Source organism: Erinaceus europaeus, chromosome 4 (assembly GCF_950295315.1).
Source record: "Erinaceus europaeus chromosome 4, mEriEur2.1, whole genome shotgun sequence".
NCBI lineage: Eukaryota > Metazoa > Chordata > Mammalia > Eulipotyphla > Erinaceidae > Erinaceus > Erinaceus europaeus.
The window spans coordinates 5,259,400-5,272,463 of record NC_080165.1 but is presented as its reverse complement, the minus strand read 5'-3'; the positions used below and the strand labels follow the sequence as shown (position 1 = coordinate 5,272,463).

General features: G+C 55.2%; 2 protein-coding genes across 9 annotated transcripts in view; one reads left to right on the top strand and one right to left on the bottom strand.

Annotated features, from left to right (window-relative positions):
• Positions 1 to 4,548, bottom strand: part of PEX3 (peroxisomal biogenesis factor 3) — a 43,326-nt gene extending 38,778 nt beyond the window's left edge. The window contains exon 1 of the mRNA XM_060188674.1: positions 4,415 to 4,548. Within this exon, the coding sequence (XP_060044657.1) occupies positions 4,415 to 4,487 (73 nt within the window). The 5' untranslated portion in view covers positions 4,488 to 4,548. The remainder of the gene's footprint in view (positions 1 to 4,414) is intronic.
• Positions 4,549 to 4,605: 57 nt separating this feature from the next.
• ADAT2 (adenosine deaminase tRNA specific 2) lies at positions 4,606 to 13,064 on the top strand. Of its 8 annotated transcripts, none has more exons than XM_060188680.1 (6): positions 4,606 to 4,818; positions 7,513 to 7,680; positions 9,671 to 9,821; positions 10,542 to 10,645; positions 12,207 to 12,279; positions 12,387 to 12,588. In XM_060188680.1, exons 1-6 carry the CDS (start codon positions 4,723 to 4,725, stop codon positions 12,428 to 12,430), a joined length of 636 nt encoding a protein of 211 aa, XP_060044663.1. In that variant the 5' UTR covers positions 4,606 to 4,722; the 3' UTR covers positions 12,431 to 12,588. The 8 variants fall into 8 exon arrangements, with proteins under 8 accessions (XP_060044663.1, XP_060044660.1, XP_060044659.1 ...); XM_060188679.1 differs by having other exon boundaries at positions 4,608 to 4,818; positions 10,539 to 10,645; XM_007523790.3 differs by lacking the exon at positions 7,513 to 7,680 and adding an exon at positions 7,749 to 7,853 and having other exon boundaries at positions 4,617 to 4,818; positions 10,539 to 10,645.

Genomic DNA, 13,064 nt, shown 5'->3' with positions numbered 1-13,064 from the left:
CTCTCCAGATCCCTCGGGGACAGACTCTCCAGATCCCACGGGGACACAGACTCTCCAGATCCCACGGGGACACAGACTCCCCAGATCCCACGGGGACAGACTCTCCAGATCCCACGGGGACAGACTCTCCAGATCCCACGGGGACAGACTCTCCAGATCCCACGGGGACACAGACTCTCCAGATCCCACGGGGACAAAGACTCTCCAGATCCCACGGGGACAAAGACTCTCCAGATCCCACGGGGACACAGACTCTCCAGATCCCACGGGGACAGACTCTCCAGATCCCACGGGGACACAGACTCTCCAGATCCCACGGGGACACAGACTCTCCAGATCCCACGGGGACAGACTCTCCAGATCCCTCGGGGACAGACTCTCCAGATCCCACGGGGACACAGACTCTCCAGATCCCACGGGGACACAGACTCCCCAGATCCCACGGGGACAGACTCTCCAGATCCCACGGGGACAGACTCTCCAGATCCCACGGGGACAGACTCTCCAGATCCCACGGGGACACAGACTCTCCAGATCCCACGGGGACACAGACTCTCCAGATCCCACGGGGACACAGACTCTCCAGATCCCACGGGGACAGAGACTCTCCAGATCCCACGGCGACACAGACTCTCCAGATCCCACGGGGACACAGACTCTCCAGATCCCACGGGACACAGACTCTCCAGATCCCACGGGGACAGACTCCCCAGATCCCAGGGGGACACAGACTCCCCAGATCCCAGGGGGACAGACTCTCCAGATCCCAGGGGGACAGACTCCCCAGATCCCAGGGGGACAGACTCCCCAGATCCCACGGGGACACAGACTCCCCAGATCCCACGGGGACACAGACTCCCCAGATCCCACGGGGACAGACTCCCCAGATCCCACGGGGACAGACTCTCCAGATCCCACGGGGACAGACTCTCTAGATCCCACGGGGACACAGACTCTCCAGATCCCACGGGGACAGACTCTCCAGATCCCACGGTGACAGACTCTCCAGATCCCTCGGGGACAGACTCTCCAGATCCCACGGGGACACAGACTCCCCAGATCCCACGGGGACACAGACTCCCCAGATCCCACGGGGACAGACTCTCCAGATCCCACGGGGACAGACTCTCCAGATCCCACGGGGACAGACTCTCTACATCCCACGGGGACACAGACTCTCCAGATCCCACGGGGACAGACTCTCCAGATCCCACGGGGACAGACTCTCCAGATCCCACGGGGACACAGACTCTCCAGATCCCACGGGGACACAGACTCTCCAGATCCCACGGGGACACAGACTCTCCAGATCCCACGGGGACAGACTCTCCAGATCCCACGGGGACACAGACTCTCCAGATCCCACGGCGACACAGACTCTCCAGATCCCACGGGGACAGACTCTCCAGATCCCTCGGGGACAGACTCTCCAGATCCCACGGGGACACAGACTCTCCAGATCCCACGGGGACACAGACTCCCCAGATCCCACGGGGACAGACTCTCCAGATCCCACGGGGACAGACTCTTCAGATCCCACGGGGACAGACTCTCCAGATCCCATGGGGACACAGACTCTCCAGATCCCACGGGGACACAGACTCTCCAGATCCCACGGGGACACAGACTCTCCAGATCCCACGGGGACAGAGACTCTCCAGATCCCACGGCGACACAGACTCTCCAGATCCCACGGGACACAGACTCTCCAGATCCCACGGGGACAGACTCCCCAGATCCCACGGGGACACAGACTCCCCAGATCCCAGGGGGACAGACTCCCCAGATCCCAGGGGGACAGACTCCCCAGATCCCACGGGGACACAGACTCTCCAGATCCCACGGGGACACAGACTCCCCAGATCCCACGGGGACAGACTCCCCAGATCCCACGGGGACAGACTCTCCAGATCCCACGGGGACAGACTCTCCAGATCCCACGGGGACACAGACTCTCCAGATCCCACGGGGACACAGACTCTCCAGATCCCACGGTGACAGACTCTCCAGATCCCTCGGGGACAGACTCTCCAGATCCCACGGGGACACAGACTCTCCAGATCCCACGGGGACACAGACTCCCCAGATCCCACGGGGACAGACTCTCCAGATCCCACGGGGACAGACTCTCCAGATCCCACGGGGACAGACTCTCCAGATCCCACGGGGACAGACTCTCCAGATCCCACGGGGACACACTCTCCAGATCCCACGGGGACAGACTCTCCAGATCCCATGGGGACAGACTCTCCAGATCCCACGGGGACACAGACTCTCCAGATCCCACGGGGACACAGACTCTCCAGATCCCACGGGGACACAGACTCTCCAGATCCCACGGGGACACAGACTCTCCAGATCCCACGGGGACAAAGACTCTCCAGATCCCACGGGGACACAGACTCTCCAGATCCCACGGCGACACAGACTCTCCAGATCCCACGGGGACAGACTCTCCAGATCCCTCGGGGACAGACTCTCCAGATCCCACGGGGACACAGACTCTCCAGATCCCACGGGGACACAGACTCCCCAGATCCCACGGGGACAGACTCTCCAGATCCCACGGGGACAGACTCTCCAGATCCCACGGGGACAGACTCTCCAGATCCCACGGGGACACAGACTCTCCAGATCCCACGGGGACACAGACTCTCCAGATCCCACGGGGACACAGACTCTCCAGATCCCACGGGGACACAGACTCTCCAGATCCCACGGGGACAGAGACTCTCCAGATCCCACGGCGACACAGACTCTCCAGATCCCACGGGACACAGACTCTCCAGATCCCACGGGGACAGACTCCCCAGATCCCACGGGGACACAGACTCCCCAGATCCCAGGGGGACAGACTCCCCAGATCCCAGGGGGACAGACTCCCCAGATCCCACGGGGACACAGACTCTCCAGATCCCACGGGGACACAGACTCCCCAGATCCCACGGGGACAGACTCCCCAGATCCCACGGGGACAGACTCTCCAGATCCCACGGGGACAGACTCTCCAGATCCCACGGGGACACAGACTCTCCAGATCCCACGGGGACACAGACTCTCCAGATCCCACGGTGACAGACTCTCCAGATCCCTCGGGGACAGACTCTCCAGATCCCACGGGGACACAGACTCTCCAGATCCCACGGGGACACAGACTCCCCAGATCCCACGGGGACAGACTCTCCAGATCCCACGGGGACAGACTCTCCAGATCCCACGGGGACAGACTCTCCAGATCCCACGGGGACAGACTGTCCAGATCCCACGGGGACACAGACTCTCCAGATCCCACGGGACACAGTCTCTCCAGATTGCCTGGGCTCTGGCGTCGCCACCCGGGCAGCGCGGCTGTGCCGGCTGCGACTCTGCACAGAGCAGGCAGGAGGGCGGCCGAGGCTCCAGCGACCGGATGGGAGAGACGGACAGGGGCCCCAGAGCCGGACAGAGAGCACGGACGCCCTGGCTCAGGGCGGGTGCTGGTGCACGCGGAACCGGGTTCGAGCCCCCGTGCCCACCTGCAGGGGGGAAGCTTCACCAGTGGCGGAGCAGGGCCGCGGGGTCCCTCTGTCTCCCCCTCTCGGCTTGCTCTAGCCAGCAGGCAAAGTCACGCTTTTAGAGAAATAAACCTACAGACAGGACACACGGGAACAGCACGACTGCACAGCGCAATAAGCCCCGGAGTCAACCGGACAGCCAGCCCCCAGCTGAGTGCCAACGTCTTCTGCACCCGTCCCGGGTCCCCCCCACACACCGGGTCCCCCCACCTGCCCCGGGTCCCCCCTCCACCTGCCCCGGGTCCCCCCCACCTGCCCCGGGTCCCCCCCACCTGCCCCGGGTCCCCCCCCATCTGCCCCGGGTCCCCCCCATCTGCCCCGGGTCCCCCCCCCACCTGCCCCGGGTCCCCCCACCTGCCCCGGGTCCCCCCACCTGCCCCGGGTCCCCCCACCTGCCCCGGGTCCCCCCCACCTGCCCCGGGTCCCCCCCACCTGCCCCGGGTCCCCCCCACCTGCCCCGGGTCCCCCCCACCTGCCCCGGGTCCCCCCAGCTGCCCCGGGTTCCCCCCACCTGCCCCGGGTCCCCCCACCTGCCCCGGGTCCCCCCACCTGCCCCGGGTCCCCCCCACCTGCCCCGGGTCCCCCCCACCTGCCCCGGGTCCCCCCCACCTGCCCCGGGTCCCCCCCACCTGCCCCGGGTCCCCCCAGCTGCCCCGGGTCCCCCCCACCTGCCCCGGGTCCCCCCCCACCTGCCCCGGGTCCCCCCAGCTGCCCCGGGTCCCCCCACCTGCCCCGGGTCCCCCCCACACCGGGTCCCCCCACCTGCCCCGGGTCCCCCCCCAGCCGCCCCGGGTCCCCCCCAAGCCGCCCCGGAAGGACAGGACCGTCCGTCGGTCTGCGCCCCCGCCCCCGGCACCCACCTCCGAGCGCGGCGCCCAGGAAGACGCATTTCTTCTTGTGGCGGCGCAGGAAGCCGCACAGGGCGCGCAGCATGTTGCGGTTGCGGCCACGGCGGCGGCGGGGACGCAGCTCCAGGCCGAGCTCGGACCGAACCCGCCGCGGCCCGCCCCCCCACTTCCGGTCCCGCCCCCATTTCCGGTCCCGCCCCGTCGCGCCTGCGTCCTGTACGCGCTCCCGGGGTGCGTCGCGGGTCGGTCCTCCCTGCGCCGGGGGCGGCGCATCCGCCGAGTTCCGCCGCCGGGTGGCGCGCGTACGGCTGGGGCGCGGCATGGCGGGGAGGGCCGCCTGCGCGCCCGGAGCGGACGGTGCTTGCGGGGCGTCGGCGCCGGACGTCGCCAAGTGGATGGAAGCGGCCATGCAGATGGTGAGGGGCCCTGGAGGCCGATGTTCGCGCGGCGCGAGCCGTGGGACCTGACGTCCCGTGTGTACGTTTCGGTCGCCGGAGTCCGGGCGGCTTTTGCTGAGGGACCGCTTCCGGCGCCACTTCCGGGGCGGACGGACACTCGCCCGGGGGTGCTTTCTGCGCCCGGGCTCTGCGTTTGCACCGGCGGCCGCTGCGAGTTCCTCGTTAGGGGCGTTTGTTGGGCGACCCTGGGGTGTCTTTCGTGTGGGGCGCCGGCACGCTGACCCCCGTGCAGCCGAGTCCTGTCCGTGCTTCCGTCTGGTTCCGTCCGTGCTTCCGCCCCGGGTCCCGGCACAGCCACGAGATGCTCGTTGTCGTCTCTGTATCTGGGCATGGCTGCCTGCAAGCGCGTGTTCCTCGCAGAGGGGTGTGCAGAACGCTCCGCTTGGGGGCTCTGCAGTTATTATTATTATTATTATTATTATTATTATTATTATTATTATTATCATCTTTCGAAACACACGCGTCATTCAGAATGTTGAGCGACAGCAGTCACGTAGACAGTAATGAGAATTAAAAGGTCGTCAAACTCTCCAACAGTACCGGTGAAACTTGAAGATAATAGAGGAACGCTGGCAAACGTCTTTTAAGTGAATGGAACGTTCAGCTTTTTTTTTGTCATTTTGTTTTTGTTTCTCTCTTCTTCCCCTTCCCCCCCCCCCCCTTTTCATTGTGCAGTCTTGACACAGCAAGCTCCTAGACTTCTGTTTCCGTCAGAGCAGAAATTACGGGCACAAAGAAGACATCTTGTCATTCACCTGATGCTGTTGGAGCTTGAGAGGCTGTTTCCTATGGTGTTTAGAAAAGTAAAGCAAAAAAAAAAAAAAAAAAAAATCAAGTAGATCTTACTGAAGGGTTTTATAAACGCCTCATTAATAACCTACTTCTTCACAAATACGTGCACCGTCCCTGAAAATCGCACACTTAGGTGGTTTCAGAATGCAAGTCAGTATGCTTTTTCGTTTGCTTTTGTAATCTCATCTGTTAACAATGAGAAGAAAAACGTCTGGGACTTGGCCCACGAAGAGAATGTTTTCATGGGCCTTTTTTATTTTACTTATTTCTTATTGGGGGGGAATTATTGGTTTACAGTCGACAGTAAAGTACTGTAGTTGGTATGTGTGTAACACTTCTCAGTTTTCTGCGAAACACTCTAACCTCTACACCAGACCTAAAAGTCCCTCTTCCAAGCACCACCCCCTGCACCCCAGCCCTTTCCTTGGGTGCAGGACACCAGCTCCAGTCCCAGGTCTGCTGTGTGTTTTCCCTTCTGCTCTTATTTCTCAACTTCTGTCTATGAGTGAGATCATCCCATATTCAACCTTCTGTTTCTGGCTTATCTCGCTTCACATGATTCCTTCAAAATCCATCCAAAATGAGATAAGGAAGATGAAGTCACCATGTTTTACAGCTGCGTAGTATTCCATTGTGTATGTAGACCACAACTTGGCTCAGCCACTCATCTGTGGTTGGACACCAGGTTTTGGCTATTACAAATTGTGCTGCTATGAACATATGTGCACACAGATCTTTTTGGATGGATGTGTTGGGTTCCTTAGGATCTATCCCCAGGAGAGGAATTGCAGGATCATAGGGTAGGTGCATTTCTAGCCTTCTGAGAGTCTCCAGACTGTTCTCCACAGAGGTTGGACCCATTGACATTCCCACCAGCAGTGCAGGAGGGTTCCTTTGACCCCACACCCTCTCCAGCATTTGCTGCTGTTACCTTTTCTGATGTGTGACATTCTCACAGGAGTGAAGTGATATCTCATTGTTGTCTTTTTTGCATTTCTCTGGCAATCAGAGACTTGGAGCATTTTCTCATGTTTGTTGGCCTTTTGGATCTCTTCTGTAGTGAATATTCTGTCCATGTCCTCTCCTAATTTTTGGATGGGGTCATTTGTTTTCTTGTTGGTGAGTTGGGTGAGCTGTTTATATACTTTGGTTACTGGCCTCATTTCTGATTTATGGCATGTAAAGATCTCCCATTCTGTGAGGGGGTCTCTTTGGGGGGAGGTGGCTTCTTTTGCTGTGCAGAAGCTTTTTAATTTGATGTAGTCAAAGGGTCTTTCTTACTTTGGTGTCACTGAGGGAAAAAAAAAAAAAAAGGCACCAAATCCTGAACCATTTGAAAGAGGAAATTCAGCATTATTTTTTGTTCTAGTGTTTGTGTGTATGCATTTTGCTTATGACTGCTTTCCAAGGGTTTGCCATTTATTTATTTGTCTTGCTCTGGGGCTTTCTGTTTTTGTGATTCCACCACTCCTGGAGGTCTCTTTCTGCTCTTTTTTATTTAAATAGAGACAGAGAAGTAGAAAGAAAGACAGACACCTCAACACTGTTCCACCCTTGGTGAAGTGTCCCCCGGTACTGGCATAGCGCTCCCACGCTCTGGGGGTGTGGGGTGTGTGCTGCTCTGGCCCGGCCAGACTGTCTTCCAGCTCCTCTTGAGTCTTCTCAAGGAGTCAACATCATATCTCAGATGGCCTTTAAAATATATATACAGTACATATATTAGGTTATTGTTACATCCACCTCCATTCCTTTCTTATCTTTTATTTACTTATTTTGCTTTGCTGTCACTAGGGCTCGGTGCCTGCATGCTGACTCCCCAACAACCAAACGGCTTTTTGTTTATTTCTTTTTCTCTGATAGAGGGCGAGACAGAGAAAAATGAGAGACATCTGCGACTGTGCTCCACCATGTGTGACCAGGGACTTAACCCAGGGTCCTTGGGGGTGTGCCGCCCTTGTGTCTTTACCAGAGCACAGATCAGCTCTGGCCGTTGGCGGTGCTGGGACTCGCCCCTGGGAAGTGCTGAGTGTAAGTCCTGTGAACGCCTTCATCAGCCCCCCGTCTTTGACTCTTTGACTTCCCACTTTGTCCTTCAGGCCAGAGATGCCCTGGAGAGTAGTGAAGTTCCTGTTGGCTGCCTTATGGTCTATAACGACGAAGTCGTGGGGAAGGGGAGAAATGAAGTTAACCAAACCAAAAATGTACGTGAGTTGCAGGGTCTAATTAATGGCGAACTTACAGCGGTCATGGTGGGAGTGGAGTGGCCTCGCTACAGATGGCGAGAGGGTGGTGCTGTGTAGAGTCCTGTGGGTATAAAGGAATGATTGTTACTCTTAAAGGCTTATGAGTGCCTTAAACAATATTTTATATGTATTATTATTAAGGTGGAACATGTGAGTTCTTTTGAATTTGGATAATTCATAAAACTTTAATGAAGCAGTAGAATCATTGAGATGAATCTTCTCTTCATGGAGTTTTAGTTGAGTAAAACCCAAGGGTGTGTGTGTGTGGGGGGGGCTATATTACATGATCGTGTTGTTGGTTTGCCAGAAACAAGTTTACGTCTATTTAAACAAATCTAATATATGGAAGTTACATCTTACTAAGCACACATCAATTCAACTCATGTCTCACGCTTATGTCCTTTTAAATAACATAGTCTCATCCTCAAATTTAAACTCAGTGAGAAAAGAATTATGTGAAGGAAACTATTCCTCTGTCAAATAATCCAACATTTATTTATTTGATAGGACAGAGAGCAATCGAGAGGGGGAGAGAAGATAAGGGTAGAGAAAGAGAAACACCTGTAGCATTACTTCCCCACTCCTAAAGCTTCCACCTGCAAGTGGGGACCAGGGCCTTGAACCCAGGTTCTTCTGCATGGCACTGCGTGCTCTCCGCCAGGTGCGCCGCTGCCTGGGCTGCCTGGCCCTGATCTCCGTGAGATAACTCCAGACAGAGCAATCTCTACCACCTGCTCCCTTGCACGTAAATGTCTGAGGCAAGCTTAACAGCCCCTGTGACCTTTAACTCACTGCCTAGGCTGAGAACTGGAGGGGTTAAGGTAACACCTGTGGAACGTGCTATCAAAACACTATTTCACAATTGGTGTGAATTAAATGCCAACTTGTATGTTGCAAGGGGGACTAGGGGCCCTGAAGCAGACTTTGTCACTGTGAGATCATTTCCACAGACTTTGGTCTTTATTGGACCATTCCCACGGACTTTGGTCTTTGGAAGACCATTCCCACGGACTTTGTGAAGCAAAGGATCCCGGTTCAAGCCCCCGGCTCCCCACCTGCAGGGGAGTCGCTTCACAGGTCTGCAGGTGTCTGTCTTTCTCTCCTCTTCTCTGTCTTCCCCTCCTCTCTCCATTTCTCTCTGTCCTCTCCAGCAACAGCAGAAGCAGCAGCAACAACAGTGGAAAAAAGATGGCCTCTAGGAGCAGTGGATTTGTAATGCTATAATGCAGGCACAGAGCCCCAGCAATACTCCTGGAAACAAAAAAAAGTTTTTTTTTTTTTGGGGGGGGTGGAAGGGGAACTTCATAAGGCACATAAGTACTCAAGTAAAAATAGATCAGACTTTGTGTGATATTTCAGGTTAGGTGTTCTTTTCATTGGTGAGGTTTTGTTTTGTGAAGTAAATTGGCATTTAATTCACACCAATTGTGAAATAGTGTTTTGATAGCACGTTCCACATGTGTTACCTTAACCCCTCCAGTTCTCAGCCTACGCAGTGAGTTAAAGGCCACAGGGGCTGTTAAGCTTGCCTCGGACATTTACGACATTGCAGGTGGTAGAGATTGCTCTGCCTGGAGTTATCTCACGGAGATCAGGGCCAGGCAGAGGTGCACCTGGTGGAGAGCACGCAGTGCCAGGCATTGTCAATTTAAGAGCATCTAGAAACTTTTACTAAGTTGTTGGCAGAAGCAGAAGAGAAATGTGTGTGTGTGCGTGTGTTTCTGGATATTTGTAAAAGCCCAGTCACCTGCAGCCAACAGTGCGGTTCTTTCCAGGCTACTCGCCACGCAGAGTTGGTGGCCATCGACCAGGCCTTAGCCTGGTGTCGGCGGAACGGCAGGGACTCGTCGGAGGTGTTTGAGCGCGCAGTGCTGTACGTCACGGTGGAGCCCTGCATCATGTGTGCGGCCGCTCTCCGTCTCGTGAGTATCCTTTGACACCGTGGCTTCGCGTGCAGAACCATTCTCGTGATCTTAAAAATGACCGCACACGTCCCACTGCTAACTAAACAGAGACTGAAGGGGAAAAAATTCTAGGAAACTTTAGAAAGTATCGTATTCCTTTGGCCAAAAATATTTTAAAACGTCTGTCTTTTTTTTTTTTTTTTTTATCATTATAGATGTATGTTTTTTTCCCACTGGCCCTTCACTGCTCTGGGCTGACTTTTTCAGATGGACAGAGAGAGAACACAAGACCCAGGTTTCTGTAGTGCCGCAGTGTTCCTGTGGGGGGTACCGGGGACCATGCACAGGGCAATGCAGGTGCTGTGCCCGGTGGGCTATCTCTCTGGCCCCTAGACTGTATGATTTTAAAGACTAAACCTACAGTCCACTGCTTCTAACAGGCATGAACTTTTTTTTTCTTTTTGTATATTGGATAGAAACAGCTAAAAATTGAGAGGGAAGGGAGTGGTAGAAAGCCAGAGAGACACCTGCAGCCCTGCTTCGCCACTCGAGAAGCTTTTCCTTTGTGGGTGGGGACCGGGGGCTTGAACGCAGGTCCTTGTCCCCTGTGACGTGCGCTCAACCAGGTGCGCCACCACCGGGCCCCGTGGCGTGAGCTCTTCTTCAGGATGGCTGGTGTAAACAGCCTGGTTCGGTCACCATCTGCACTTAACAGACAAGCCCCTTAACTCTTGGCCAGAAGTCCCGCTGGTGGTGTACGGCTGTCAGAACGAGCGGTTCGGTGGCTGCGGTTCTGTTCTTGACATCGCCTCTGCTGACTTGCCAAACACAGGGAGACCGTTTCAGGTAATGTGATCGCACCGCCGTCTGTTTTGTTGTTGCTTTCCAATATCTGGATCTTGTGAACTTCAAAGTAGTGGGTGATTCGTGTTCCAGGAAGCCGTGATCAAAGCAGACCCGCTCCTGGACCCCTTGGCTGAGCTCACTTAGGCCTCAGCACAGCAGGACAGGTGACCTGCTCTGCCAGGCAACGAAGTCTCTAGGAATGTCTTCCTTTCAGACTTTGGCCTGTAGACACAGCAGCTTGCATGAACTGGTTTGAATATCTTTCTTTTCAAGATGTAATAGCAATCTTAAAAGTAATACAGTGAAATTATCAGGGTTTAAGAAACGCCGAACACGAGAGGTGGTCAACTTCAAAGACCCTGCATATTCCTTGGAGAAGTTTAAGTACCTTGAAGGACTAAATCTGAAGGAACCTCTCTGTGAACGAGCTTTAGAACATTGTGAGCTTCTCGAGCTGCAGACTGGCTCTCCCATAACTCCCGAGTGCGTCAGAGCAGATGACTCTTGACAAGAAAGCAGAAGCAAAGGTGCAACAGTGTGACGAGTGCGCAGGACAGTCGCAAGGACGGACGTTTAACAGCCAGTCTGCAGAGGAGGGGCCAGGGGCCAGAGCGCACGTCTCCCAGTTTTAAAGATGTTTAAAGATATTTTACCAGGGGCGTTGCAAGTGCTCGGTGCTGGTCCTGCATCTCTCCCCCCTTCCCGTGTCCCTCTCTCCTTGACTCTTTTTTTTTTTAAAGATTTTGTTTATTTTCTCTTTTGTTGCCCTTGTTGCTTTATCGTTATAGTTATTATTATTGGTGGTGGTGTTGGATAGGACAGAGAGAAATGGAGAGAGGAGGGCAAGACAGAGGAGGAGAGAGACAGACACCTGCAGACCTGCTTCACTGCCTGTGAAGCGACTCCCCTGCAGGTGGGGAGCCGGGGGCTTGAACCTGGATCCTAGAGCCACTCCTTGCGCTTTGCGCCACCTGCGCTTAACCCACTGTGCTGCCACCCGACTCCCTGTCCTCGGTTTTTAAAGTCACGCCGGGGAGGCCATCCAGCCGAGGCATCGTGCGTGCCCAAGGCCCCGACTTCATCTTCCTGGGGCTGGGGGTGGGGAGAGGCGCTGAACCTGCCACGTAGCTTGGTTTTCCCAGCAGGCACAGAGGTCAGCAACTTGACTTCTGCTCGTAACTCTTGGCGAAGGAATCTCTTGCTCCGGACTTCACTTCCGAGAAAGCTCTAAGGACGACCTCAAAACTTCCAGGGAGAACAGAGACGGCTCCTTGGCTATGAGGCACGAATCTTCTTATCACAGGCTGCGTATCAGACTTAGCTGGAGGACTGAAAAGACACATATGCGTTCTGGCGATGGGCGTCATGTGCAAACGGACCCCTCTTACCCGATAGTCTTGCCAGCGGTTCCATTTTACAAATAAAAAACATTTGTATATGGGCGGGGGGTAAGATTTCCTGAGAACAGATCTGTGGTGTGCGCCCCAACACTGTTGTTCTGCACCCAGCACGTGTGCTTTGTCCTTCCCTCACCCTCCGTGTGTCTCCATTTCCTCATCAGTGCCTCCCTGGGTACCGGGCTGAGGAAGCCGTGGAGATGTTGAAGGACTTCTACAAGCAGGAAAATCCGAACGGTCAGTTTCCCCTGCTGTGTGTCAGTCCCTCGCCTCATTGACAGCAAACTGGATGAAGAGAGCCCAGCCTTGGCCAGCCTCCTCATGTGTCTCTGTTCTTTTCACAGCACCCAAATCAAAAGTCCGGAAAAAGGAACGTCAGAAACCTTAAACTGTTGTGATGAAAGACTGCCCCCCCCCCCCCGTGAACTTCTGGGACTGGAGACGGCGGCGGCGGCGGCGGCCCTGCTGAGTCAAGTGTCCCCGTGTTGTCCTCGACCCACGAGAATATATGACCTGACAGGTAGAAACAGCTACGGACTTTACCACAAACTGTGAGAACCCAGAAACTAGTAAGCAATGAGTACAGTCTGTGGCCAGAACCTGACCTTATCTCCAGTCTACAGACATGCCGACTTCCAAAAGCACGTTCATCCGCACGGGATCGCGGGTGCGCCTCTGTGCCCAGCTGCTCAGGCCTAGCAGGGAAGCTGGACTGCTCGTTCTTTGCAGTCACTGCGGCTTTCCAGGGCGTTGGGGACTTTGGACTTGCTTGGGAATTGTGTAGGAATTTTTATAAACAAGGATCCCGTAGAGTAAACTTTTCGCTTTTGTAAGACATTTTCAGACACATACTGTTTAAAAGCAAGTACCCAAGTGTTATTGTTAAATTACAGCGTGTTCCTGTAAAGAAACCTCAGATGTGTCAGTTTCAGAAGGACCCTTCCCCACCCACATATTACATATTGATTTCAGATCTCTGGCCTCTAAATTGTGAAATAAAATCTTTCTGTTGATTTGAAGAA